Source organism: Lissotriton helveticus, chromosome 7, assembly GCF_964261635.1.
Source record: "Lissotriton helveticus chromosome 7, aLisHel1.1, whole genome shotgun sequence".
NCBI lineage: Eukaryota > Metazoa > Chordata > Amphibia > Caudata > Salamandridae > Lissotriton > Lissotriton helveticus.
The window spans coordinates 50,573,452-50,600,000 of NC_136068.1; the positions used below are offsets into that span (position 1 = coordinate 50,573,452).

Genomic DNA, 26,549 nt, shown 5'->3' on the forward strand with positions numbered 1-26,549 from the left:
TCTGAGCCTGGTCTGGTCTGTGGTGTAGGTCGGTGGGAACCAAGGAGGGAGCGGGTATGAAGTCTGAGCCTGGTCTGGTCTGTGGTGTAGGGCGGTGAGAACCTAGGAGGGAGCGGGTATGAAGTCTGAGCCTGGTCTGGTCTGTGGTGTAGGTCGGTGGGAACCAAGGAGGGAGCGGGTATGAAGTCTGAGCCTGGTCTGGTCTGTGGTGTAGGGCGGTGAGAACCTAGGAGGGAGCGGGTATGAAGTCTGAGCCTGGTCTGGTCTGTGATGTAGGGTGGTGGGAACCAAGGAGGGAGCGGGTATGAAGTCTGAGCCTAGTCTGTGGTGAAGGGATGCAGAAGCCTAGGAGAGCCATGAAGTCTGAGCCTGGTCTGGTCTGTGGTGTAGGTCGGTGGGAACCAAGGAGGGAGCGGGTATGAAGTCTGAGCCTGGTCTGGTCTGTGGTGTAGGGCGGTGAGAACCTAGGAGGGAGCGGGTATGAAGTCTGAGCCTGGTCTGGTCTGTGGTGTAGGTCGGTGGGAACCAAGGAGGGAGCGGGTATGAAGTCTGAGCCTGGTCTGGTCTGTGGTGTAGGGCGGTGAGAACCTAGGAGGGAGCGGGTATGAAGTCTGAGCCTGGTCTGGTCTGTGGTGTAGGTCGGTGGGAACCAAGGAGGGAGCGGGTATGAAGTCTGAGCCTGGTCTGGTCTGTGGTGTAGGGCGGTGAGAACCTAGGAGGGAGCGGGTATGAAGTCTGAGCCTGGTCTGGTCTGTGGTGTAGGTCGGTGGGAACCAAGGAGGGAGCGGGTATGAAGTCTGAGCCTGGTCTGGTCTGTGGTGTAGGGCGGTGAGAACCTAGGAGGGAGCGGGTATGAAGTCTGAGCCTAGTCTGTGGTGAAGGGATGCAGAAGCCTAGGAGAGCCATGAAGTTGGAGCCTGGTCTGGTCTGTGGTGTAGGGCGGTGGGAACCAAGGAGGGAGCGGGTATGAAGTCTGAGCCTGGTCTGGTCTGTGGTGTAGGGCAGTGGGAACCAAGGAGGGAGCGGGCATGAAGTCTGAGCCTGGTCTGGTCTGTGGTGTAGGGCGGTGGGAACCAAGGAGGAAGGGGGCATGAAGTCTGTGCCTGGTCTGGTCTGTGGTGTAAGGCGGTGGGAACCTAGGAGGGAGCGGGCATGAAGTCTGTGCCTGGTCTGGTCTGTGGTGTAGGGAGGTGGGAACCAAGAAGAGATGGGGCATGAAGTCTGTGCCTGGTCTGGTCTGTGGTGAAGGGCGGTGGGAACCAAGGAAGGAGCGGGCATGAAGTCTGAGCCTGGTCTGGTCTGTGGTGTAGGGCGGTGGGAACCTAGGAGGGAGGGGGCGTGAAGTCTGAGCCTGGTCTGGTCTGTGGTGTAGGGCGGTGGGAACCTAGGAGGGAGGGGGCGTGAAGTCTGAGCCTGGTCTGTGGTGAAAGGATGCTGAAGCCTAGGAGAGCCCTGAATGCTGAGCTTGGTGTATCTAGGCGGCCGCTGGGATGGATTTAGGGAGCAGGAGGCTGCAGTGAAGTCCATTAACCTGAAATGCTGTTAAATGTCTGCAGGGGAACTGGGGATGAATGAAGAAGATAGAGCCGTCTGGGCTGACAGGAGAATCATTTATTAATTAAATCGTTGTTTATGGTTTGTTTTTTTTACAAAAATACAGAACAGTGCGGGGTTGATAGCCATCTGCGGCCATTGTATGCCGAAGCCGAACGTGTGCCCGAAACCCGACAACTGCCCGACGACGCCATCGCCTCCGACATTCCCAGTGCCCTTCTTATCAACTGTAGCACGAGGTAGGCATGGGGGCACCGGGGATGGTGGGGGGGTATTCTTACATACTGAGGTGTTCTTCTTAGGGACAACAATACAACACGAGCTGAGCCTTGGAAGTAATTGGCACCTAAGTTATGCAACATATAGCGGCTGATTCTGATGCGGGTTGGAAATGCTTCCCGACTGAATCGGGTTGGAAATGGTTTCCAACCCACTCGGATCGAGACAGTCCAACCGACGGAGTACAATGCATCCGGAGGCTTCCCGATACGATTTGGTTGGACTCCCATTGACTTAAATGGGAGCATATGTTCCTAACCGCATCATAATTGGGCCCTTGGTCATTCCCGATCTGATTTGGAAGGAGCAAATGCCATTAGGAGGCCTTCCTAACCGCATCAGAATCAAGCCCTAGGTGGGAAAGCTTTCCAACCCGCATCAGAATCAGGCCCTTACTGGGAAAATATGAGAGTCTCTTTAAAATTTAAAAGGGTGTTTCTTTGACTTACATAGGCGTTTCACGTTAACCCATCTGATTAACTGTGCCCAGCGCACGCCCTGAACTCAGGACTTGAAAATTGCCCTCATATCTGATAGCAAATAAGACGGAGGCTCAGTAACATAAAATATTTGTCTAGGATCACATCATTTCTTCAAGAAGTGAATCCAGGAGGTTAATCCCAGTTTTCTGCCCCACGTACAAGCCGGCTGCCTCGTTTTCTCCCTTTCAATACCAGAGGTTTATGCTTTGCTTTTAATTCTTGCTGCAGAATGGTAGAGCCAGGGTGGCATGCGGAAGCCACTTTAAAGCTTGGCTTGTTTTTGGGCTCGAGGGTCTAAGAGGACCTCGAGCCGAGCTAGAGTCAGGCCTGCAGCTCGAGCCTGCTGTGGCTCGCCCACCTTCAAGAGAGCGGCACAGGGTCCAGAGAGGGCAGAGACCCCAGGGTTACGAAGTGCAGTGCCCAACTGGAGAAAGCAGTGAGGGTTACAGGGGGCAGCCCAGGAAAGGATGTAGGGTACAGCTCAGGGTTCAAGGGAAGAGAACTGGCATGGAGTTCAGATGTGTCGAGCTAACAGGAAGGACATGACTCACAGCTCCAGGCCTAACAATAAGACCATCATATAATGCATGTGTGCACCGCAAGCCTTATCGCGGTGTCCCTATTGGTGCAGGCTGCAGGACGGAGAATCTTTACAGCATAGGCAGGGATGAGGGATGTAGGGATGAGGGTTGAAGGGAAAGGGGTACAGGGATAAGGGGTACAGGGATAAGGGGTACAGGGATGAGGGATGCAGGGATGAGGGATGCGGGGATGAGGGATGCAGGGATAAGGGGTACAGGGATAAGGGGTACAGGGATGAGGGATGCAGGGATGAGGGATTAGGGGTACAGGGATGACAGGCGCAGGGATGAGGGGTGTAGAGATGAGGGGTGATCCAGGTCCAGCATGAAGGCAGGAAAGGGAAGGCCCTGCAAAAAGAGGAGGCCCAGTCACCATGCATTTGATCCGAAGTGGGCTTTAGCCATGAGTCATGCAGTGGAAATCTTTCAGTAATGGCGGTCGCTTGCATGCTCCAGAGGGTCCATGAATGTAAGTACTGACACTTAATTAGTATATACATTCCTCAGTTCTGCTCCTGGATAATCTTATCTGCAGACCTTATTCTAGTACTTCCCGAGACATTCTTTGGACTTGTATCCTGAGTCAGGTTATGTTTCTCACACAGATTCTCCTTTGAAGGCTTGAGCACCCCAAACGCCCACCCAAACACGTACTGCTATTTGCCCAGCCCTTTGCTTGAACCCCACAGTGTGCCTTCTGAACCCAGAGGAATTCAGAAACCCCGCAGCGAAGCCACGGACATCACCCCTTCCCAGGACCCCTGTGACAAACTCAGACCCTACTTCCACCTGAAGATAAATAACCTCTGCAACAACTTCAACGACCACACGCTCCCCCCCCCCCCCGCAGTGCCGCCCTGCGGCAATGCCAGCCAGACCACCATCTCTGCCTGGACACCGATCATGGCCGAGGAGGCCGCCGCAAACATGAAAGGCATCCACTCTGGGGCTCCCACAGACCCCTGGCCACCCTACATATTCCACAGAGCTGCCACCAACATCTCACCCGTATTACAACCCACCTTTGAGACCGGTTCCTTCCCCGATTACTGGGAACGCGCAGAAGTCAGGCCCCTGCTCAAGAAGTCCTCAGCAGGCCCGACGGACATCAAGAACTACCGGCCCATCTCGCTCCTTACTTTTGCGGTGAAAGTCACAGAGAATACCGTCAACGCAGAACTGACAATGTTCATCGAAGACAACGACCTCCTTGACCCTTCACAATCTGGATTCCGAAGCAACAACAGCACCGAGACCGCCCTACTCTCAGCTACCGACGACATCCACACCCTCCATGACCAAGGCCACAACGCAGCCCTGATTCTACTCGTCTTGTCAGCAGCTTTCGACACCATCTTCAACCGCACACTCACAGCCAGACTACACAACTCCGGCATACAAGGCACTGCCCTCGACTGGATCAGATCATTCCTCACCGGCAGGAGTCAAAGGATCAGACTGCCACCCTTCATCTCCGAACCCACAAAAATCAACCGCAAAGTTCCACAGGGATCGTCACTCAGTCCAACCCTCTTTAACATCTACATGGATCCCCTTGCTGCCATCGTTTGACAGCACGGCCTCAGCATATTCTCCTAAACCGATGACACCCAGCTCATCCTCTCCCTCACCAAGGACCCCACCTCCACAAGACTCAACTTCCAGGAAGGAATGCAGGACATCACAGCCTGGATGCTACTATAAAGCCAAAGTACCCCCTAGTTATTTAAGGTCCAAGAGGAGGGGGATAAAGTAAGAACAAGCTGAACCAACCTCTTGTCAGACCTATCTAATTTAGCTATTGGTCATAGCTCTACTTATAGTATTTTGGTGTACAGTGTACTACAAGTAGAGCTATGACCAATAGCTAAATTAGATAGGTCTGACAAGAGGTTGCTTCAGCTCGTCACAGCCTGGATGAGCAACAGCTGCCTAAAACTAAACTTGGAGAAGACAGAAGTCTTTGTCCTTGGAACCACCCCTTCGGCATGGAACAACACCTGGTGGTCCTCTGCCCTAGGCAGCCCCGACCCCCGTGGACCACGCCAGGAACCTCGGCATTGTACTCGACTCCTCCCTCTCTATGAACCTACAGGCAAATGCCGTCGCCTCCAGCTGTATCAACACCCTCCACCTCCTCTGCAAGACCTTCAAATGGATCCCCTGAGGCAAGGAAAACAGTCACCCGTGCACTAATTACCAGCAGGTTGGACTAAGGAATGCCCTCTACACCGGCATCAACAAGGCTCTACTCCGCAAGTTCTAGGCAATACAGAACCCCGCCCCCAGACTCGTCCTCGGTATCCCCAACACGAACACATCAGCCAACACCTACGCAAGCTCCACTGGCTCCCCATAGAGGAAAGAGTCACATTCAAGATACTCACCTACGCCTACAAATGCCTACACATCACCGTACCCGAATACCTCAATGACATAATCATCCTTCACGTACCCAAAAGAAACTTCCACTCCACCAACCTCCTCCTTGCCGAAACCCTGTGCATCCGCAGAGCCAGAGCAGGGGGAGGATCCTTCTCCTTCATTACGGCCAAGACCTGGAACAAGCTCCCCCCCCACTGACATCAGACGTGCCCCCTCCCTGGACACCTTCAGGAAGGCTCTTCAACTGAAACGGAACTGCTGCCCCCCTCCCCCCAGGGTCTTGAGACCCTCACGTGTGAGTAGTGCACTTATTATACCCCTGATTAATTGATTGAGAGTGTCCACAGACATACCTCCTACTCTCTTGCAGCATTGGATCTTTCATAGATTTGCATAATTTCATTTTTCCTCGTTGCTGGATTATACCTCATCGCTGGTCTTTACCTACCAATGTACATATGCACTCAATTAACATTGAAAACAACAAAGTCCTACTTGTAGTTTATGCACCTTATTATGTGGCCTGAATCCTCATTGAAGAAGTGGAGGGATGCAGACCTCAACTCCACTCGGAGGCTCAAACTTTCAGATTTTCTACCAGAATGATAAGCAACTCAAGAAATCTACACCCCTATTTATTTGCACCAGTCATGTACTGTACTTTATATTTGTAATCTAGCAACTGAATTGACAAGTGGGCTAGACAAGGAGAAGCGTTACTTAGCCCTTTTGTAGTGAGAACGTTTGCGAGGGGTTTATCATCACTCCTGAGAGTCACATGAGGATAAAGCAAGGAGGACCTCTACTGCCACGGACGCTGATGGGGAAGCATTTGTCACTCGAGATGATGCTAGTCTGGGGCCAATACCTTGATGACATTGGTTTGTTATGTTCTTGAGAGAGCATCGCAGAGATTTAGCCTTTCAATCTTGTCTTCTGAAAAATCATGCTGCTTGGTTTTAATAAGACAAGTCATGGAGGACAATCATGAAGAATCCTGTATGCCTGGCAGGTATCCCAGCCCCCAATTCTCAAAGAACCTCCACAGTCAGGGCAGAAGCTCCTCAGTTGTGACTGGATCTCCCCACTTGCGGTAGAACCCCCGCAATGGGAAACTGCAGTGGGGAGATCCTGCCATGAGTCGGGATCCTCTGCTATGAGTGCGGAGATCCCACCATGACTGAGGAGCCTCTTCCAGGAGTGCGGGGATCCCTCCATGACTAAGGAGCCTCTGCCACAAGTGCGGGGATCCCACAACGACTAAGGAGCCTCTGCCACGAGTGCAGCGATCCTACCATGACTGAGGAGCCTCTGCCACGGGTGAGGATTTCCCAACATGACTTGGGAGCCTCTGCCAGGAGTGCAGAGATCCCACCATGACTGAGGAGCCTCTGCCAGGAGTGCGGAGATCCCACCACAACTGTAGAGCCTCTGCCACGAGTGCGGAGATCCCACCATGACTGAGGAGCCTCTGCCAAGAGTGCGGAGATCCCACCATGACTGAGGAGCCTCTGCCATGAGTGTGGAGATCCCACCACAACTGTAGAGCCTCTGCCACAAGGACAGAGATCCCACCACAACTGTAGAGCCTCTGACACGAGTGCAGAGATCCCACCATGACTGAGGAGCCTCTGCCAGGAGTGCGGAGATCCCACCACAACTGTAGAGCCTCTGCCACGAGTGCAGAGATCCCACCATGACTGAGGAGCCTCTGCCACGAGTGCAGAGATCCCACCATGACTGAGGAGCCTCTGCCATGAGTGTGGAGATCCCACCATGACTGAGGTGCCTCTGCCACGAGTGCGGAGATCCCACCATGACTGAGGAGCCTCTGCCACGAGTGTGGAGATCCCACCATGACTGAGGAGCCTCTGCCACGAGTGTGGAGATCCGGCCATGACTGAGGAGCCTCTGCCACGAGTGCAGAGATCCCACCATGACTGAGGAGCCTCTGCCACGAGTGTGGAGATCCCACCATGACTGAGGAGCCTCTGCCACGGGTGTGGAGATCCCACCATGACTGAGGAGCCTCTGTCATGAGTGTGGAGATCCGGCCATGACTGAGGAGCCTCTGCCATGAGTGCAGAGATCCCACCACAACTGTAGAGCCTCTGCCACGAGTGCAGAGATCCCACCATGACTGAGGAGCCTCTGCCACGAGTGCGGAGATCCCATCACGATTCTGGAGCATCTGCCATGAGCGCGGAGATCCCACCATGACTGAGGAGCCTCTGCCACGAGTGCAGAGATCCCTCCATGACTGAGAAGCCTCTGCCATGAGTGCCGAGATCCCACCATGACTGAGGAGCCTCTGCCATGAGTGCAGAGATCCCACCATGACTGAGGAGCCTCTGCCATGTGTGCGGAGATCCCACCATGACTGAGGAGCCTCTGCCATGAGTGCGGAGATCCCACCACAACTGTAGAGCCTCTGCCATGAGTGCAGAGATCCTGCAATGACTGAGGAGCCTCTGCCACGAGTGCGGAGATCCCACCACAACTGTAGAGCCTCTGCCATGAGTGCAGAGATCCTGCAATGACTGAGGAGCCTCTGCCACGAGTGCGGAGATCCCACCAAGACTGAGGAGCCTCTGCCACGAGTGCGGAGATCCCACCATGACTGAGAAGCCTCTGCCACGAGTGCGGAGATCCTGCAATGACTGAGGAGCCTCTGCCACGAGTGCGGAGATCCCACCATGACTGAGAAGCCTCTGCCACGAGTGCAGATATCCCACCATGACTGAGGAGCCTCTGCCACGAGTGCAGAGATCCCATCAAGACTGAGGAGCCTCTGCCACGAGTGCAGAGATCCCAACATGACTGAGGAGCCTCTGCCACGAGTGCAGAGATCCTGCAATGACTGAGAAGCCTCTGCCATGAGTGCCGAGATCCCACCATGACTGAGGAGCCTCTGCCATGAGTGCAGAGATCCCACCATGACTGAGGAGCCTCTGCCATGTGTGCGGAGATCCCACCATGACTGAGGAGCCTCTGCCATGAGTGCGGAGATCCCACCACAACTGTAGAGCCTCTGCCATGAGTGCAGAGATCCTGCAATGACTGAGGAGCCTCTGCCACGAGTGCGGAGATCCCACCACAACTGTAGAGCCTCTGCCATGAGTGCAGAGATCCTGCAATGACTGAGGAGCCTCTGCCACGAGTGCGGAGATCCCACCAAGACTGAGGAGCCTCTGCCACGAGTGCGGAGATCCCACCATGACTGAGAAGCCTCTGCCACGAGTGCGGAGATCCTGCAATGACTGAGGAGCCTCTGCCACGAGTGCGGAGATCCCACCATGACTGAGAAGCCTCTGCCACGAGTGCAGATATCCCACCATGACTGAGGAGCCTCTGCCACGAGTGCAGAGATCCCATCAAGACTGAGGAGCCTCTGCCACGAGTGCAGAGATCCCAACATGACTGAGGAGCCTCTGCCACGAGTGCAGAGATCCTGCAATGACTGAGGAGCCTCTGCCACGAGTGCGGAGATCCCACCACAACTGTAGAGCCTCTGCCATGAGTGCAGAGATCCTGCAATGACTGAGGAGCCTCTGCCACGAGTGCGGAGATCCCACCACAACTGTAGAGCCTCTGCCATGAGTGCAGAGATCCTGCAATGACTGAGGAGCCTCTGCCACGAGTGCGGAGATCCCACCAAGACTGAGGAGCCTCTGCCACGAGTGCGGAGATCCCACCATGACTGAGAAGCCTCTGCCACGAGTGCGGAGATCCTGCAATGACTGAGGAGCCTCTGCCACGAGTGCGGAGATCCCACCATGACTGAGAAGCCTCTGCCACGAGTGCAGATATCCCACCATGACTGAGGAGCCTCTGCCACGAGTGCGGAGATCCCACCAAGACTGATGAGCCCCTGCCACGAGTGCGGAGACCCCGCAATGACTGAGGAGCCTCTGCCACGAGTGCGGAGATCCCACGAAGACTGATGAGCCTCTGCCACGAGTGCGGAGATCCCACCATGACTGAGGAGCCTCTGCCACGAGTGCGGAGATCCCACCAAGACTGATGAGCCTCTGCCACGAGTGCGGAGACCCCGCAATGACTGAGGAGCCTCTGCCACGAGTGCGGAGATCCCACCAAGACTGATGAGCCTCTGCCACGAGTGCGGAGATCCCACCATGACTGAGGAGCCTCTGCCACGAGTGCGGAGATCCCACCAAGACTGAGGAGCCTCTGCCACGAGTGCGGAGATCCTGCAATGACTGAGGAGCCTCTGCCTCGAGTGCGGAGATCCCACCAAGACTGAGGAGCCTCTGCCACAAGTGTGGAGATCCCACCATGACTGAGGAGCCTCTGCCACGAGTGTGGAGATCCCATCACTAATGAGGAGCCTCTGCCACGAGTGCGGAGATCCCACCAAGACTGAGGAGCCTCTGCCATGAGTGCGGAGATCCCACCATGACTGAGGAGCCTCTGCCACGAGTGCAGAGATCCTGCCATGACTGAGGAGCCTCTGCCATGAGTGCAGAGATCCCACCATGACTGAGGAGTTCTGCCACGAGTGAAGAGATCCCACCATGACTGAGGAGCCTCTGCCATGAGTACGGAGATCCCACCATGACTGAGGAACTTCTGCCCCAAGCTTGGAGATCCCACCACGACTGTGGAGCCTCTGCCATGAGTGCGGAGATCCCACCATGACTGAGGAGCCTCTGCCAGGAGTGCGGAGATCCGACCATGACTGAGGAGCTCTGCCACGAGTGTGGTGATCCCATCATGCCTAAGGAGCCTCTGCCACGAGTGTGGAGATCCCGCCATGAATGTGGAGCCTCTGCCACGAGTGTGGAGGTTCATTGTAAATTGGGGCCTCAGCCTTTGGTGCTTCCACTCCAATGGCAGATGCTCAGAAGGCAGAGCGATATGCCTTGCCGGTGGCATGTTCTTCTTGACCCCAGTGAGCATATTTGTTTTAGTTAAGCACATTCCCTAAAATGGAACTTTGTTTCACTAAAACAACAAAAGCAATATGATGCAACCGAGTTTGTTTCCCCGGGTGTGAGAGCCATTATAAGGTTTCCTCCACTCCGCATTCCATGGCGGACGTTGGCAAGGAAAGTGAGTGGTGGTTCCCACATTCCAAAGAGGGCAGGGCAATCTTCGATATAACCTGGCCATTGTCGTCAAGTGTTTGAACCGGTGGAGCCATCTAAGGGTCTTTTGTCAAAACCCCAAAGATTGCCACCCCACTCCCTCCCAACTACATATTAGGGCCGAGGGACCAAAAGTTTTTTAAGACAGGAGAAATATAAAAGTGAATTAATCAATTGTAGCAAATGACACATCAAGTGAAAAACTTTAATTTGAGGTTCTTCAACAGAAACCCTTTTAGTTAGGGCCCGATTTCGATGTCGGGCGGAAAGCTATCCAATAGCTAGTTGGAGACTTTCCGCCAGACATCATAGGTTTCCGTCCAACTGCAGTATTACAATAACGGCGGTCGGAAGGAAACCCGTGGGGGGATTCAGCTGCGCTTTCAACAGGCTCCAGGAACTTGTCGGAGCGGCGGAAGGACTGGTAATCCTCAAATGGCAGCGGTGCCTGCTCAGGCAGAGTCGTCGGGATTATGATGTCCGTTTCCCACAGTCTTTCAATTTCGGCCTTTCTGACATGGAAAGGCTGTCGGACAGTGACTTTGGCCCCTATCCTCTCTCAGCCTCTGCTATGAGGCCTGGGGGGCACAAACATCCCTGCACTGTGTGTCAGGTACCGCATGGTGCCTGCCACACGGTGCATGGATGTTTTAAATGTGTATATTTTCTGTTGAGGATGGTTCTGCCATCTGCAGTACAAGCCTCAATGGACAATATGCACTTTGCAACCACCGTGAAGGCTGTCGCATCATAATTGCGGAAGCAGAACTGCTGCCTCCTTGTTGGGCGGTTCGTTTCCACTATGAGGTCGGTCGGACCAACATCGTAATTAGGCTCTTAGTAGTGGGAGCATTGATCATGCTGGTGACAGCAGCGTCGTGATTGGCTTAGCGGAGTCTGTGTGCCGCCGGGAACAGAGAGAGGACGGAGAAGAGGTGGTGGCCATACTCAGGTAAGTGAGCTTTTCTTTTCTTTTATTTATTATTATAAATTTTTTTATCCTCTATAGACACATGTTGTCCTGCAGAGGAAAAACATTTGAAAATGTGGCTGGGTCCCTTTCTGTTGTTTATTGTGTACTTTGGGTTTTACACTGGTACTAATGAAGTAAAATCTTTGCACATACAGGGGCAGATTTACTACTTATTGTGCATCGCTGCTAATTAGCAGGGATGCGCCAGAAGAGTTGCGATGCATCTGCCCACCCGTGCGCCACCACTGATGCGCCGCATTTACAATGCGGCACACCGTGGCGCTCGGATTGGCAGATGCGTGTAGCATCCCCCGTTGGAAAGGCGGCGCATTGATGGAGTTGCGTTGCAAGCGCGACGCAGCTCCAGCAAGGCTCGGGGGTGCCCTATCCCTAACATGCTGCGTCAATCCTTACGCCTGCTTCAAGCAGGCGCAGGGTTTTGACGCAGCATGGCCTTAAAAGTGACTGAGTGAGATCTTGTAGATTTCACTCAGGCACTTTTAGGAGGTGTTCCTGCACTGGAACCCCCACCCCCCTGCGCCGGAACGCCTACATGTGGCGCAGGGCTGTACAACGTGACGCATCTCCCAGATGCGTCATGTTGATAATACCTTTCAGCATGGCGCTGGCTTTGCGCCGCCACTGTGAGACAAAAGTGATGCAACGCCGGCATAAAAGAGGCGCAAGGGGCTTGTAAATCTGCCCCATAGTGTTAATGTTAACCAGTGTAAAACGGACAAAAAAAAGTAACACCACCACAAAATGACCTTTCTTCGAATAATGTAGTCAACCCAGCCAATCCACAGGGAAGGAAGATAGTGAATTCCACTATCAAGTTTCTCAAGTACTGCCACACACACTGCTTTAACAATCAGAAATATGTGTAGACCATCACCTCTTGGGGACTACCCCCTCAGCATGCATTAAAAAGTCGAGAGTTGCTCGATATAAAAACGTTGGGTACTTTTTAGGTCCCACGGTCTATTTTCTTGCCCCAGTCCAACCTTGTTTTGCAGCTGTTTTTTTTAGTGATTTCTTAATATTCCTTAATTGCGATTAGCAAATTGCGAATCGCAATTAAGGAATACTTTCCCATTCATTTCTATAGGCCTGGAGGCTCATAGGAATGAATGGGAAGTTATTCTCAATTTGCGATTCGCAATTTGCGAATCGCAATTTGAGAATAATTTCAAGGGTGCAAGGGTGTCATAAGGACACCCTGATGCACCCCTCAAATTTACATGTGTGCGCGTATGGCGCACATAGCGCCACATGGCACCTTCACAAATGGCAAAAAGTGCATTTGTGAAAGAAATCGCAAATTACCACCAATTTTAAGTTGGTGGTAATTTGCGATTTCTTAAATAGAAATCGCACAACTTGGGTGCTCCATACATAGCATTTAAGCAATCGCAATTTGCAATTCCTTAAATGCTGATGCAAAATTAAGGAATCGCAATTTTTTTGATTCCTTAAGTTTGCAATGCGCTTTCAATAATACATCGCATTTTCCTATTTTTTTGTCGCAAACGCTTCTTTTTTGTGAATCGCAGCGTTTGCGACAAAAAAAAACGCATGATACATATGCCCCCTAGTCATTTGATACTGCCTCACGTTCATAGGCCACTGAAATTATGCAGCAGACGAGGACCAAATTATGTGGTGACTTTCACTACATTATGCGGCAAGTAATATCAATTTATACGACGTAATGCAGCGCATTTTATGATAGTATTACTTCATTATTGTGTTATTTTACCTATGTTTACCCTGTGTGGATGAAGGTTTAGCATCATTAGTACCCGTTTACACCTAAACACATCTATGAGCCGCTAAGTGAAAGGTGCCCAGTCAGTTTTTGTCAAGGGCCTTCCTCTGAGACAAGTTGTGTTGCCTTTTTAGTAACTTTTGATTTGTTTTGAGCTTGACATTGTTTTTTTAAAATCTGCAGATTATGCAGTACATGATGCATTATACGGTAAATCTGCAATTATGTGGGAAATTATACGGTCGCCGAATCGCATAATTCCGGTGGACCTTCTCAAATGTTTATCAAGGAATAGTGGACCCTGCACAGTCCTTGTTAGATTATCGCTTTAGAATCCTGTAAACAATTGTTTTGAAGGTGGTTTCCAGCTGGAGAACGTGCAAGACAATACAAACTTTCTGTTGGTTTGATTTGACATGCTTTTTGTTTGGAGTTTCTCACTTCTCTCTGTGTTTGTTGCTCTGTTGGTGTCTCTCTGGGGCATATTATCAAGGGGGTTTTAGTATTAGAAAGCGGAGATAAAATTACCTCCCTATTACCTAGCTGTCGCTAACACCAGTTAGCGACAGCTAGTAGGAGATAGCGACCATCTTGGGCCCCGCTTTGCATGTCAGTGAAATTTATCACTAATGAGATGCAAAGTGGGCGTGCCAAGATGTTAGCGACTGGAAACAGTCGCTAACATCGCTATCTCCTATTACCAACATGTTATCCAATGGGAGGTGGATAACATGGCTAAGAGCATTAGCTCGGTAATGCATGAATATCGCTGACTTTTCAGCGATATTCATGCATTTCGGCCGATTTTTATCGCTTAGGAGATAAACCTTGATAATAGCAAGGTTCCTAAGCGATAAAAATCGCCGCAGCTCAGTGATAAAAATATTGCCGCTAAGCCAACATAGCGAGAATTATCGCTAGTTGTTGGTAATATGCCCCTCTGTTTGTTGAAAAAAGGAAGATGTGTTGTATCCTGTGAACTGAAATGGAGAGTCCTGATTGGTTGGGTGGGGCCAATCCAAGCAAACCCTAGAAGACCATCCATGAAAATCAAAGGCAAAACAAATGGCACACTGAAGAAATGTGAGAAACAGACATTCCAGGCTTTAGTAGTCATCGCAACCCTCTAGTTGTGCAGGTTACTTTATTTCTGTAGTGCCTTGAAGTTCTTGTTGGATATCATTCATCTCCCTAGTGGGCACTGTGCTTATGTCCCTACTAACAGTGCATCCACCAGCCATGTCTGCAAGCTGTAGGTCTCAGGCCAGCCTCTCCACCTGGGGCCACCCCTCCACCACTGAATAACTTTCAATGAATGTGAACTGTGATTAAAGCCAATGGTGGGGGAAGTTCTGACACCCCCCATAGCCTTCTTTGGTAGCAGGAGGTCACAGCATTATTTTGTCTTCCCTAGGAAGCAACGTGTTACTAGCAAATGATGGCGCTTTTGCTGGCAGGGTGGTCGAAAGTGTTCGAACGAGCTTCCCGGAGATGTGGATGTATGAGATAGTGAAGATCGGGTAAGTAGATGTCTCATCTTCTGAAATCCTTCCTCTGCGGTCCACCACCTCCTTCTTCGCTCCTCGTTCTCGCTTGTTCTTCTCTTCTTTTTGCCATCCATCCTCCTTGCTCTTCTGTACACTTCTTCCCCTTTCTCCTTCTTTTCTCCCCCTCCTTTATTTCCCACCTCCTTCCCCCACTCCTTGCTCCTCCTTCCCCCTCTTCTCTGTTCATTTCTTTTGCTTATTCTCCTCCTACTGCTTCCTCTATGTTCATCCAGCACCTCCTCCCTTCTACCTCTTCCTACATCTTACCCCTTCCCTCTTCCTTTCTTCTCCTTCCTTCACACTCCTATTATTAGTACCATTATTAATACCATTTGAGTCTTCGTATTTTAATGTTTATAATTCTCATTTGTATTATAATCATCATTGGTATTGTTGATGTTAATTAACAATTTTCACTACAATTACCTTTAATCTAACATTCTTCTTGCTAGTTCAGCATTGGGGCGGGTCGGTATACAACCTTGACAACGCAACTTTTACAACGAACTACCATTACAACGCAACTTTTACAACGCAAACTATTACAACGCATAGCGCTGTGGGGCGCTCTAGGATAGGGAATAGGTTTAATGTACTATCCAACACCTTCCCTACTATCCACGGGGACTGGAGTTGGAATAGTAAATTAAACTATTCACTATCCAGCGCCCAAAAGCATTATGCGTTGTAATGGTATGCGTTGTAAAACTTGCGATGTAAAGGTAGGCGTTGTTAAAGTATGCGTTGTAACGTCATACATCCGGAGGGTCAGTCGTGAAACAGCGACAACTCCAGGGTACAAATAACTCTTCAACGGAAAGTTGACTTGGGATATGGGCAGGGTTAGTGCAGTAGCTGGGACTGTACAGATGGAGGGAGAGCAGGGAAGTACTTGTGAGGCAATTAAGAAGAGATATTTTTCTGGTAATATGACTGCCACCAAGGACTCAGCACACTAGTGTTCCATTTTCTTTTTTTTTAAACATCTATATTTTTATTTTTGGAGATATTCAATACATTTATATAAATTTTATATTTTTTTGATTTTCCAAGATATGGTAAGTAGTTATGGCTTTGCCATTTATTAGTTCGCGGACAACCTATGACCAGAGCACAAGGCAATTCTAATGTATAAACTTTAAAACCTAATGGACATATATTTACTATATGTGGATTTGACCAGTATGTAGATCTCTAGAATGGGTCCTTTTTAGATGGAAAAGAGTCCAGGTCACAGAACAGAGCGGTGGGAGGGTCATTGAGGAAACTGCAGTTAGATAAAGAATCCACTAGAAAGGTCATTACCAAAGGTAAGTAGCTTGTTCTTCTGATGGACACTTCTGGCTTCAGATCACTCACCTTGTGAATAGATACAATACCAGTTCCTCCCAAGGTGGTGGTTCTGTGGACTGGCCCAGATCAAGAGGTCCTGCAGGCCTGAGCAGGAGAAATACCCCTCTTTGGACCTGCCTGTTGAGGGAGTAGTGTTTGGTTAACCAAAGCTCACTTTTCAGCCTGACAGGTGTCCAGGACATGCACTCCATGTGCTAACCCAGTGGCATCAGCTTTGGCCCTGGTGGGAATGAGCCCGCACGTCTTCTGGAGCTGCTTCTTCACCAGTGCACAGCGAATATTTATGCAGAGAACAGTTCATCCAGAGATGGAGTTTTTGCACTGTTTTGCTTTCTTTGTTCTGGAAAAACGCTACAAAATGCTTAGGGCCCGATGTAGGTGGCAAATACCGGTCGGAAACGGCCGAATTCGGCCGTTTCCGACCGGTATTTGGCATCTTGAGATGTAGGGGGCCAGATTTTACAGATTCTGTAAATTTACCAAATCGGTAAATTTACAGATTCTGCAAAATACCGAATCGGTATTTTTACCGATTCGGTACCTTCCAGATGTAGGTGGGACTCTTCTGAGTCCCACAGGCCTTTAGGAGTCGGTATTTTACCACCCAATCCAATTGGGTGGTGAAATACCGAATCCAGGTGTGCATGCACATCTGTGCATGCACACCTGTGCCATGTGACACACAGACATGCCCTTGGGGCATGTCTGTGTGCCACATGGCACACATGCCTGTAATTGGGGTGCCAGAGGGTGTCAAAGTGACACCCCCTGCACCCTTGCAAGAATAGGTAATTACCGAATCGTAAATACCGATTCGGTATTCCACATTGATTCCTATGGGCTTCAAGGCCCATAGGAATCAATGGGGGATACCGATTCGGTATTTACAGAATCGGTAAATACCGAATCTTACAGATTCGGTATTTACCGATTCAGAATTACCTACATTTCCCCCCCCTCTAATTTACCACTTCTTAAATACCGAATCGGTATGATTCGGTATTTTAGAAGTGGTAAATTAGATTTACCTACATCGGGCCCTAAGTGCCCAACCTATGGGCTAGATGTAGGTAAAACAGTTTTACCGATTCTAAAATACCGAATTTTACCAATTCGGTATTTTAGAATCGGTAAAACCTATGTAGGTAATTATTCTGTATTTTTTACCGAATCGTTAAGATTCGGTAATTACTGAATCGGTATTTACCGATTCAGTAATTGCCATTCATTCCTATGGGCCTCCAGGCCCATAGGAATGAATGTCAACTACTTGCAGGTTCCTCGGTTCACTAGGAAAAAATGGGGAGGTTCCAACTTCTCCATTTTGGCTCCTGTATTTTGGAACTCCCTGCCTGATCATCTCAGGGCCTCAAAACAATACTCCCTCTTCCGTAAGGGACTGAAAACTTTTTTGTTTGCTCAGGCCTTTCCACTCTAATGATCCTTCCTTTTCTGCCTGCATGCCGTCAAAAGCGCCAAGAAACCGTAATGGTGTAAGATGCGCTATATAAACTTTTTAAATTCAAATTCAACTACTGAATCGGTAAATACCGATTTGGTAAAATTGTGAAATAGTCAAGTGTGGCAGGGTGTCACTTTGACACCCTGTTGCACCCCTGATTAGTGCTTGTATTTGCATTTACATAGGAATTCGTTATTTACCACCAACTAATAGTTTGTGGTAAATAATGAATCCTTAAAGCCCTGTAGCACAATTTTGCTACAGGGGTCGCGGTCGCCAACTTGACGTTGAGGACCGCGAGCAAGCAAAAAATGACCAGTATACACACACACCTGTCTCAATCCCATGCCACTAGGATGACTTGGGCCCGGTCATTTTCCATCTTTTTTAGAACTCACAGCAGGAGAGGCAGAGGTGGGAAGCCATGGAGGAGTCACAAGCTATACTCTACATGCATGGCATCTCCAAGAGACAGCTGCTTTGGAAACTCCAAAGCAAAAACCTGTTGACATTGCACGTTCTCCGCAGTGGTGAAAAGATTGAGCCATGGTTCTCCTCATTGCTGGAAGGCTCCCAATACTACCTGTCATGTGTGATCCACCTGCAACTGAGTTTATCCACCCTGGAATTTAAAGATCCCACCAGGTGGTTTCCTGACAAAGGACCCAAGACCCCACTCTGTCCTGCTTGTTGCAGTACCACATGTCGGTGCTGCTGTCCTTGAGCACCTGCACCAGTCTGCCTTTGATGGTGACACACTTCCCTGGGCCTCATCCCAGTTCATTGTTATTTTGCACACCATGCCACCTCAGTTTGGACCCAGCTATGTGCAAATCAGTCTTGATCCAACTCCAGTGGGAACAGTCCGGCCTGAGCTGCCATGCCAGGTCCTCAGTGAACTGGAGCACAAGCAACCCAGGACTGGGTTCACCCTGGTTAGGGATCTTCAGCCGGGTATAGGTTAGATCCAGTGACACAGTGTGCACAGGACCCACGTCTGGGCATATATGTCCCACTTCGGGCAACACACTAAAGTATACAAAAATGTGATGGATGGAATCCTTGAATTAATCTCAGCCTCTCGTAATATCTTGGGTATGCATTCCCAGTCAGTTGTTATTTTGTACACCATGTTACTTAAGTTTGGACCCAGCTATATGCAAATTTGTCTTGACCCTGCTCCAGTGTGAACAGTCCAACTGGAATTGCCAAGCCAGTTGTCCATGAACCAGAACACACACAACACAGTAATGCTTTCTCCCTGGTTAGGGCTCATCAGTCAGGTATAGCTTTGTTTCAGTGACACAATGCACATCTTGGCATACCTGTCAAACTTAGAGCGAATCATGTCTTTGATGGTGACACTCAAAAAAATACAAAAAGGTGATGGATGCAATGATTAAATTAATTTTAGCCACTCGTAATTACTTGGGCCCCATCCCAGTCCATCATTATTTTGCTCACCCTGTCACCTCAATTTGGACCCAGCTATATGCAAATCAGTCTTGGCCCTATTCCCAAGGGAACAGAACACCCCAAACTGCCAAGCCAGGTTCTCCCTGAACGGAAACACAAGCAATGCAGGACCGTTTGCACCCTAGTGAGGACTCATCAGTCAGGTGTAGATTGGTTCCAGTGTCACAGTGTGCACCGAATCAGTAAAGTAGATTTCCTATAGGCAGTTATAGCATCAAGGGGAACCTTAACAGACAAGTATTGTAAATTACACCTTGCTAGATGAAGTATGTATGGTAATAATACTTCTACTTGACAATTAGATGGATCAAAGTTCTTATGTATACACCAAAGACAAAATCTCTTTGGAAGCATAGTATTTTCTAGTGGAAGGGTACTGAACTCTCTTAAGAACTCTATTAAGATGTCCAAACAGGCTTGTATTAAGGTTAGATGACCATACTGTAGGAATTCAGGAGACAAGTGGTCAACCGTAATGATGGAAGATTGGGGTGAAGGATCTGTCCTCCGAACTTGTACCGGAGGTCCTGACTGCACGGCACCCCCTTGTCTGGGTGCTTGGAGAGTTGAAGACGATCCCTGAACCAACATTGAGAACGCCATTCTGGTGCTATCAATAACATTCTGGTCTTGGATTTGTACAGTTCTATCAAGACTGCCAGAATAAGTGGGATCAGAAGAAAAGTGTAAAAAACTGTCCTTGACTAGTCGATTAAAAGACATTATCATTTAATCCTGATTGGTAAAATTGGAGATGAATGTTGGCATTTTTTTTAAATAAGTCTATGTGGGGGAAACCCCACTTTTTAAAAATGTCCTCAAATACTTCATCATTTAGGACCCAGTCATGGTTGCCTTGAATACTACGACTGTGGGAGTCTTCCTCCTCATTTTTAACAGCTGGAAAGTGTGCTGCTGTAATTCTTGGGTTCCTTTCTATTAGCCATTTCCATATGGTCTGAGATTCAATGGAGAAAGGTCTAGAGTTGTTTTTTCAGGAACCACATTGTTGTTGTATTGTCCTTCTGATTCAACAAGGAGTTCATTTTTATCACAGGAAGAAACAACTTCATCAGTAGTTAAACTGCTCTCAATTCTAAGAGGTTGATATGCTATGATGTTTCTGTGTCCTACAAGAAACCTTGAGTTTACAAATGGTTCATGTGAGCACCCCATCATTTGAGAGAGGCATTGGGACTAGAGTCTGAACTGGGCGATCTTGATGAAAAGGAATTCCCACCATAAAAATTCTTGACTTGGCCCACCATGTGGGAGACTATATTGCAGGCTGTAACAAAGTTAATTTTGGTTCCCAGTTGTTCAAAAAATGAGTCCCCTGATCCTCCAGGCAATGCTGAAGTGGGGTCATCTGGAGTCTGGCATGAGGATGGCATGAGTAACTAGAAATATACAAGATGCCATAGAAGAGACGATATCTGTTGTGCTGTAGGAAGATGAGTTTTTAATAGATTGAGACACTTCAGATGGACAGACGAGTCTCTCCACCAAAGGATACACTTTTTTGAAGTGGGTAACCAGATTAGTTCACAGATAAAAAATGTTTTAACTAGGTAAGTCGCTGATTTCCTTATATAGACTTATTGACCTAGATTTGAGAAAGGGTCGAGACACATTGAGAAATGTTTTAAAGTGGTTTCTGAGGTGAGGATGGACTCTTCATTAGACGGTCATCCTGGTAGGGGTAGACAAAACAATTGTGTTTCCAAAGATATGTTGCAATTGCAGCCATGCGTTTCGAAAGAGTCCTCGGAGCCGACTTGTGACCAAGTGTTAGGACACTGCGTTTAAGATGCTTGGAGCCTACAATGAATTGTAGACATTTTCGATGTTTCTTTACCAACAGTATATGGAAGTAGGCATCTTGAAGATCTATAGCACACATGTTGTCCCCTTTATGTAGTTGGGGATTGATTTGATGAAGGGCAAGCATCCCTAACTTTTCTCTTCGTATAAATCTGTTTGGTATTTTTAAATCTAAAATGGGTTTGAACTCTTCTATCGGTCCTTTTTCCTGAACCAGAAAGTACCGGGAACACATTTTTAATCCGTTTTGACAAACTGGAACTTCCACTACAGTATTTTTCTGCTTCAATATGTTGACCTCCTTTAGCAAAAGTTGTAGATACTAAAGCAATGTTAGGGCTGTGTTAGAAATGGGACTTCTGATTGGCTAGGGCTTGCGCCTAAGCCAGGTCGAAACCACCACTCTAGTCAGAGCAAGGGAGTTACATGCTGAAGATAACCCCTAGTGTTCACCCCCTTGGTAGCTTGGCACAAGCAGTCAGGCTTATCCCAGAGGCACTGTGTAAAGTGTTTGCGCAACACACTCACACAGCAGTAACACACTAGGCACACCACAAAAGAAACTCCACACAAGGTTATATAAAAATAGCCTTTGCATTATCCAAAACACATTAGAATACTAATCACACAATATACACTGTGCCAACTGGCACTAGGTAATATTTGCAGGGGATTATATACACATGACGGGGCCAATCGGGCCACTGTCAGAACCTTTAGAAAGCACTAGTAACAAGCAGTAAATAACGCACAACCAGTAACTACTGGTATAATAATGATCTCGGAAAACACAACCAGTTACTACTGGTAAAATACTGTGTGCAGCACTAGATCACCTTAGCAACATAAACACATGATGCATAAATCCAATTAGATCAGGCATAATCAGCTGCACAAACACAGTATGCAATAAATCACATTATGTAATAGGCATCACAAGCATAACCACATTCTGCAATAATCATGGTGCATAACACACTGAAATGACCCCCAGGCCAACTGGCCCTATGTCCCAAGTGGCAGGTCGTAGCTGCAAATGCAGCTAAGCAGAGTGCACCAATGCGCTGGGGCCGGGGAGTGCATCTCACTCCTTCATCTCCAAAAATGCCCCAAAGGAAACATGGCACTGGCACTCCTGTGCCCTGAGTCGCCCACTGGTACTCTTCAAAACAAATGTGCCCAATGTGGCAGCTGCCCGCGCTGGTGCAGTGCAGCTGTAATTACGAGGCCTGACACCAACTCGGCCTTTGAGCCCCCAAACCGGGACTCTCACCAGAATTGACCCCGAGGAAAATGAGCATCGGCACCACGGTGCCTCCGGGAGCGCAAAATCCGCTCCGGTCTGCCCCCACTCACCGGGGCTCTGCAGGCTCCTCTGGTCTCCTCCACAGGCACCAGCAATGTGCCTCGACTGGCCCCTCTACTGCGACAGCCTCTAGGAGACAAGCAGAGCTCCCCGGCCTTTTTCTCTGGGCCCGAGACGTCCTGGAATGCCGGGTAGGCTCCCGCCCACCAACAGACGCTGTCTTGCTGTCACGGAGGTGGAGTAGGCTCCCGTCCACCTTTCGACACCACTCTTCTGGCACTCCGTCCCACCCACAGTCAGGCTGGGGTGCCTGACTTCCGGATTCGGGGCCCGCCAGTGAGATCTCCTTGCGGCGAAGTGCGGGGTGGGCTCCCGCCGGCATAAAACACCACAGTGGGTAGTGCACCTGCTGATTAAGCGCACAAGCGGTGTGGGCACCCGCAACAAAAGCAGCAATGCAGGGTGGGCACCCGCTTTTTCAAATATGCATAAAGTGGGGTAGGCTCCCGCTCTGTTTAGCAAAATGCTGGGGAATTCCCATGTCGGGATTCCCTCTAAATAGGTTGCAGCTCCGCACTACGAAGCCCCTGCACTCTCCCCGTCCTGGGAGAGAAATTTTAGCGCACGCAGGGCGCTCAGGTAAAAGTTCAAGGAGGCAAAGGCTGGGCCCAGACAGGCCAGCACATAGGGCCCTCCCACTGGGAGGCAGTCCCTCGTGGCGGTTCCTCCTAAGGCCCAGCAGCAGCAGTCCTCTGGAAGCCCAAAAGCACATTTTCATTGGGTCACAGCCCCTATATTTGTATCCCATATTTGCTTTGTCTCCCCGGGCACGGGGCTTGGGTGAACCAGCCGAAGCTGGTTCTGGGGGGTATTGGAGCACTTTGTTGAGAAGGCTCCTCTTCCCCTTTGTCAGGTGGGGGATCGTCATCAGACACACCAGAGGGGGGTGGAACCAGCATCCACACAGGCAAGCACAGCCCTATTCACGTCAGGGACTACTCCTCCCACTACTCCAAATGCAGATGCCCTATTCAGCCTAGCGTTGACTCACCCTTCCCCTCCTGGAGCCACACACACCTCACCAGCCCCTGTCACTCAAAAGCCAGACATGCAATCTACATCAGGCAGGCAGACACAAAGCACACAGAAATGCCAACTTCTAAAAGTGGCATTTCTAAAATAGTTATAATAAATCTGCGCACACCATTGTGTAGCATTTATTATCACTATTCCGAATATACCAAGCTTGACCACGCTGTTCCTCTCATATCAGGATTTACCACTGAAACACTTATCAGGGAACCCCCAAGGTATTCCTATGGGAGGGCAGACTCACAGTAGTGGGAAACCAAAATGGCTGTTTGTCACTACCAGGACATGTCACACACTTAAGGTACATGTCCTTAAGTGACATGTACCTGGTCGTGTTCATATTGGAGGAGGTGTTTGCCTGGCTGGTGGTGGAAGAGGAGTAGAATCAGAATAGGTCTATTAATGGGGATCCACTGGAAGGGGCCTGAAGCAATCACAGTAAGGTATCACATTACCATTCATGATATGTCATCTATTAATATTGTGTTATTAAAACCACTTACAAAAAAATCTCCCCTTTGGAGTTAATAATAGAAAATCTACACCCATTAGAACTATATCTTTGGAAACTGTATATAGGCTATTGTAACCTGACACACAATCCATATTGCTTTGTCTTCTCCCTAGCTGCTAACTGGATTTTCTACATTTTTACAAAGAAAGGTCGCGGAGTACACTGTTGCCAAAGGCATTGAATTTGAGCATCATTTTTGAAGTGTCTTTAGTCTTGTGGAGGGTGTGGTAAAGGTTGACGGCTGACGGTGCCAGGACCTGGGGTCAAGACCAAGATAAGGTCGAGACCAAGGATGCCAAAGTTAAAATGGCACCACAGGAAGGCAGAGGTGCCCATGCAATAGACTCATTGGAGGCAGAATTGGACATACTAGATAGAGGGACCAAGAAGATAGCTAGCTTTACCTCCTCGGAGGCTCAATTTCGGAGGCAGACCCCTAAGGAAGCTCGTCTTAGGCTTCAATTAAGGCGCTGGTTCTGACACGGACTATGAGGGATCCTTGTCCCTCTTGGGTGTCTCACAATAATGCTAAGAAGAGCGGTGTTCTGATTATGTTTTTGTTTCCTCTAAGAGGAAGGAAACCCTGGGGCATATTAACAAGGGCCTTATCTCCGCTTTTTTGGCTTTGAAAGCCAAAAAAGCAGAGATGATCTTATCGCCCTATTTGCAAGCCGGTGCTCACATGCATTAGCGCATGTTAGCAGCCGTTTTGCCGACGCATCGCTTTACATCTCTAATGACATGCAAAGTGGGCGCCACTGGGCGTACCCCTGACGTACTACCTTGTAAATTATTGCGAAATGTACATCGCAATATTTACAAGGTGGCCCTCAGGATTTTACCCGACGTTCGTTTTTGGCGAAAACCGCGGTTTTCGCCTAAAACTAACATCTGCTAAAATCCAGACTTACCTATTCACAACATAGGGGGTGGATTATGCTGATACGACCACAGGGTCGTATCAGCAAGGTTATTGCCGTTTTCCATGGAACATCGCTGGAAAACCAGTGATGGAAAACACCGTTATCGCAGGAATAATTATCGCCATTGCGCTATGCGTTGTTGACACAGCGCTAGCATGGGAATAATTTCCTGCGATAAAAAAATCTATCGCTAAGCACGGCCAGAGATAATTAACTCTGGCCAGTGATAATATGCCTCCTCGTTCTGGGACAAGTCCTCGGCTTCGAGAGCGATTTTGATTTGCCTGTCGGTGAGACCACGAACATTGTAGTCTTTGTCAAAGGAGTACCCCAGGGTGCCTAAGCTTAGCAGGGATCATCATCCACGCTATGGACGCGCAAGCATGAAGATCTGTAAAAAGCATAAGCCGTGACATGTGACACAGGGCTCAAAGCTTGAGAATTGGGCACTAGCATGTTTCAAAATCTGAAGAAAAAAATGTAAAATCATTCACAAAAACTGAGTTCTCAGCATCTCCGGATCCGGTGACTGTGGAATCCGTCGTCACCGGCATCAGCATGTCACTTCCAGAGAGGCCACAAGACTCATTTGGTACATGTACAGGGATGGCGAAGAGAGCGAAGATAGCAGGGTATCGTAAGACGACGCATCGTGGAATACAAACTACACTTACCACAGTCCTTAGGGGCGATCCCGTCGGTGTGTGAGTAGTGTGCGACCCCATCCGGATTTGTCATTTGGTGACATTGTACAGCTCCACCTGGTGCCAGTTTCCAAATGGAAAAGAGGAAAATGCAGACTGAAAGTACATACTCTATGGGGCAAAATATGCATTAGAGGTGCCCAATAACAACATCTACCAATGACTGGGGTTCTGATTATCCCTGCGTAGGAGCTGCCTTGTGCTCCATTCATGACTTTATTCTCATGCGCACCTATGAGGTGTTGGAATTGGACAAGCCATCAAACTAAGGCCTGCGGGTGGCAATCAGTTTACCTAAGTGCATGTTGCAGGGTCCTCGCAGCACCTGCAGTGGAGTAGGTGTCAAGCACAGACAGCAGCATGTTGTCTGATTTTTTTTTTCTTCCTCTCATTTCTATAGCATATGCCTGCAATAGGATGACCATCACGCCAACTTTGCGCTTTGCCAATGCTTGTTTGTTGCGAATTTGCATAATTTCATTCTTGACCCTATTATCGTATCTAGGGGTGCCAGTTGTGCACTGCGGGGCAGATTTACAAGCCCCTTGCGCCACTTTTGGGTCACTTTTAACATGAGAAAAGTGACGCAAAAGTGGCGCAAGGAGCTTGTAAATCTGCCCCTGCAAGACTTTATTTTCTGTAGTTCTGTTTTTTTAAATTTTTATGGAAGTTGTGATGATCGTAGGTAGTGATGCTGTCCATGTGGTGTGTGTTTCAGGGCGCCCCTAATTTTGCATGTGGTAGATGTTTGGTTAGGGGGGGAGCGTTTCTTGCCTAACTGCTGATACCTTGCAGCTCAGGTTGCTGTTTTCAGCACTATCTTTCAGAATATGTTTGTTTTTTGGGATTTCATTTAACCCTGGGCAAAGCACTATGCTACGCTCGTGTAGCTTGCGAAGTTTGCGCAACTTCGCACTACGCGAACTGCACGTAGCACAGTGCAAACATGCGTAGCGTAGCATAGCGTAGTGCAGCGGTCATTTTTTGCTTGCTCGCGGTCCTCAACGTCAAGTTGGTGACCGCGAGTAAGCAAAATGACATCCTCGCGAGACTTTTTCCTTGTTCGCGATCAGCAACATCAAGTTGCCGATCGTGAACATGAAAATAAACCTCCAGGCGAGATTCTCAACGCGGGGAGGTCAGGTTTCTCATTGCGAGTGGTTGCGCATGCTCGTGACCGCTCGTGATGAGAAACTACCAGTCCGCGTTGAGAAAGCT

At 49.1% G+C, this 26,549-nt stretch overlaps 1 protein-coding gene across 1 annotated transcript in view; it reads left to right on the top strand.

Moving 5' to 3' along the window:
* Positions 1-26,549, top strand: part of LOC144768004 (ovostatin-like) — a 249,450-nt gene that overhangs the window by 121,476 nt on the left and 101,425 nt on the right. The window contains exons 17-18 of the mRNA XM_078651396.1: positions 1,661-1,793; positions 14,545-14,650. Coding sequence (XP_078507522.1) covers positions 1,661-1,793; positions 14,545-14,650 — 239 coding nt within the window. The remainder of the gene's footprint in view (positions 1-1,660; positions 1,794-14,544; positions 14,651-26,549) is intronic.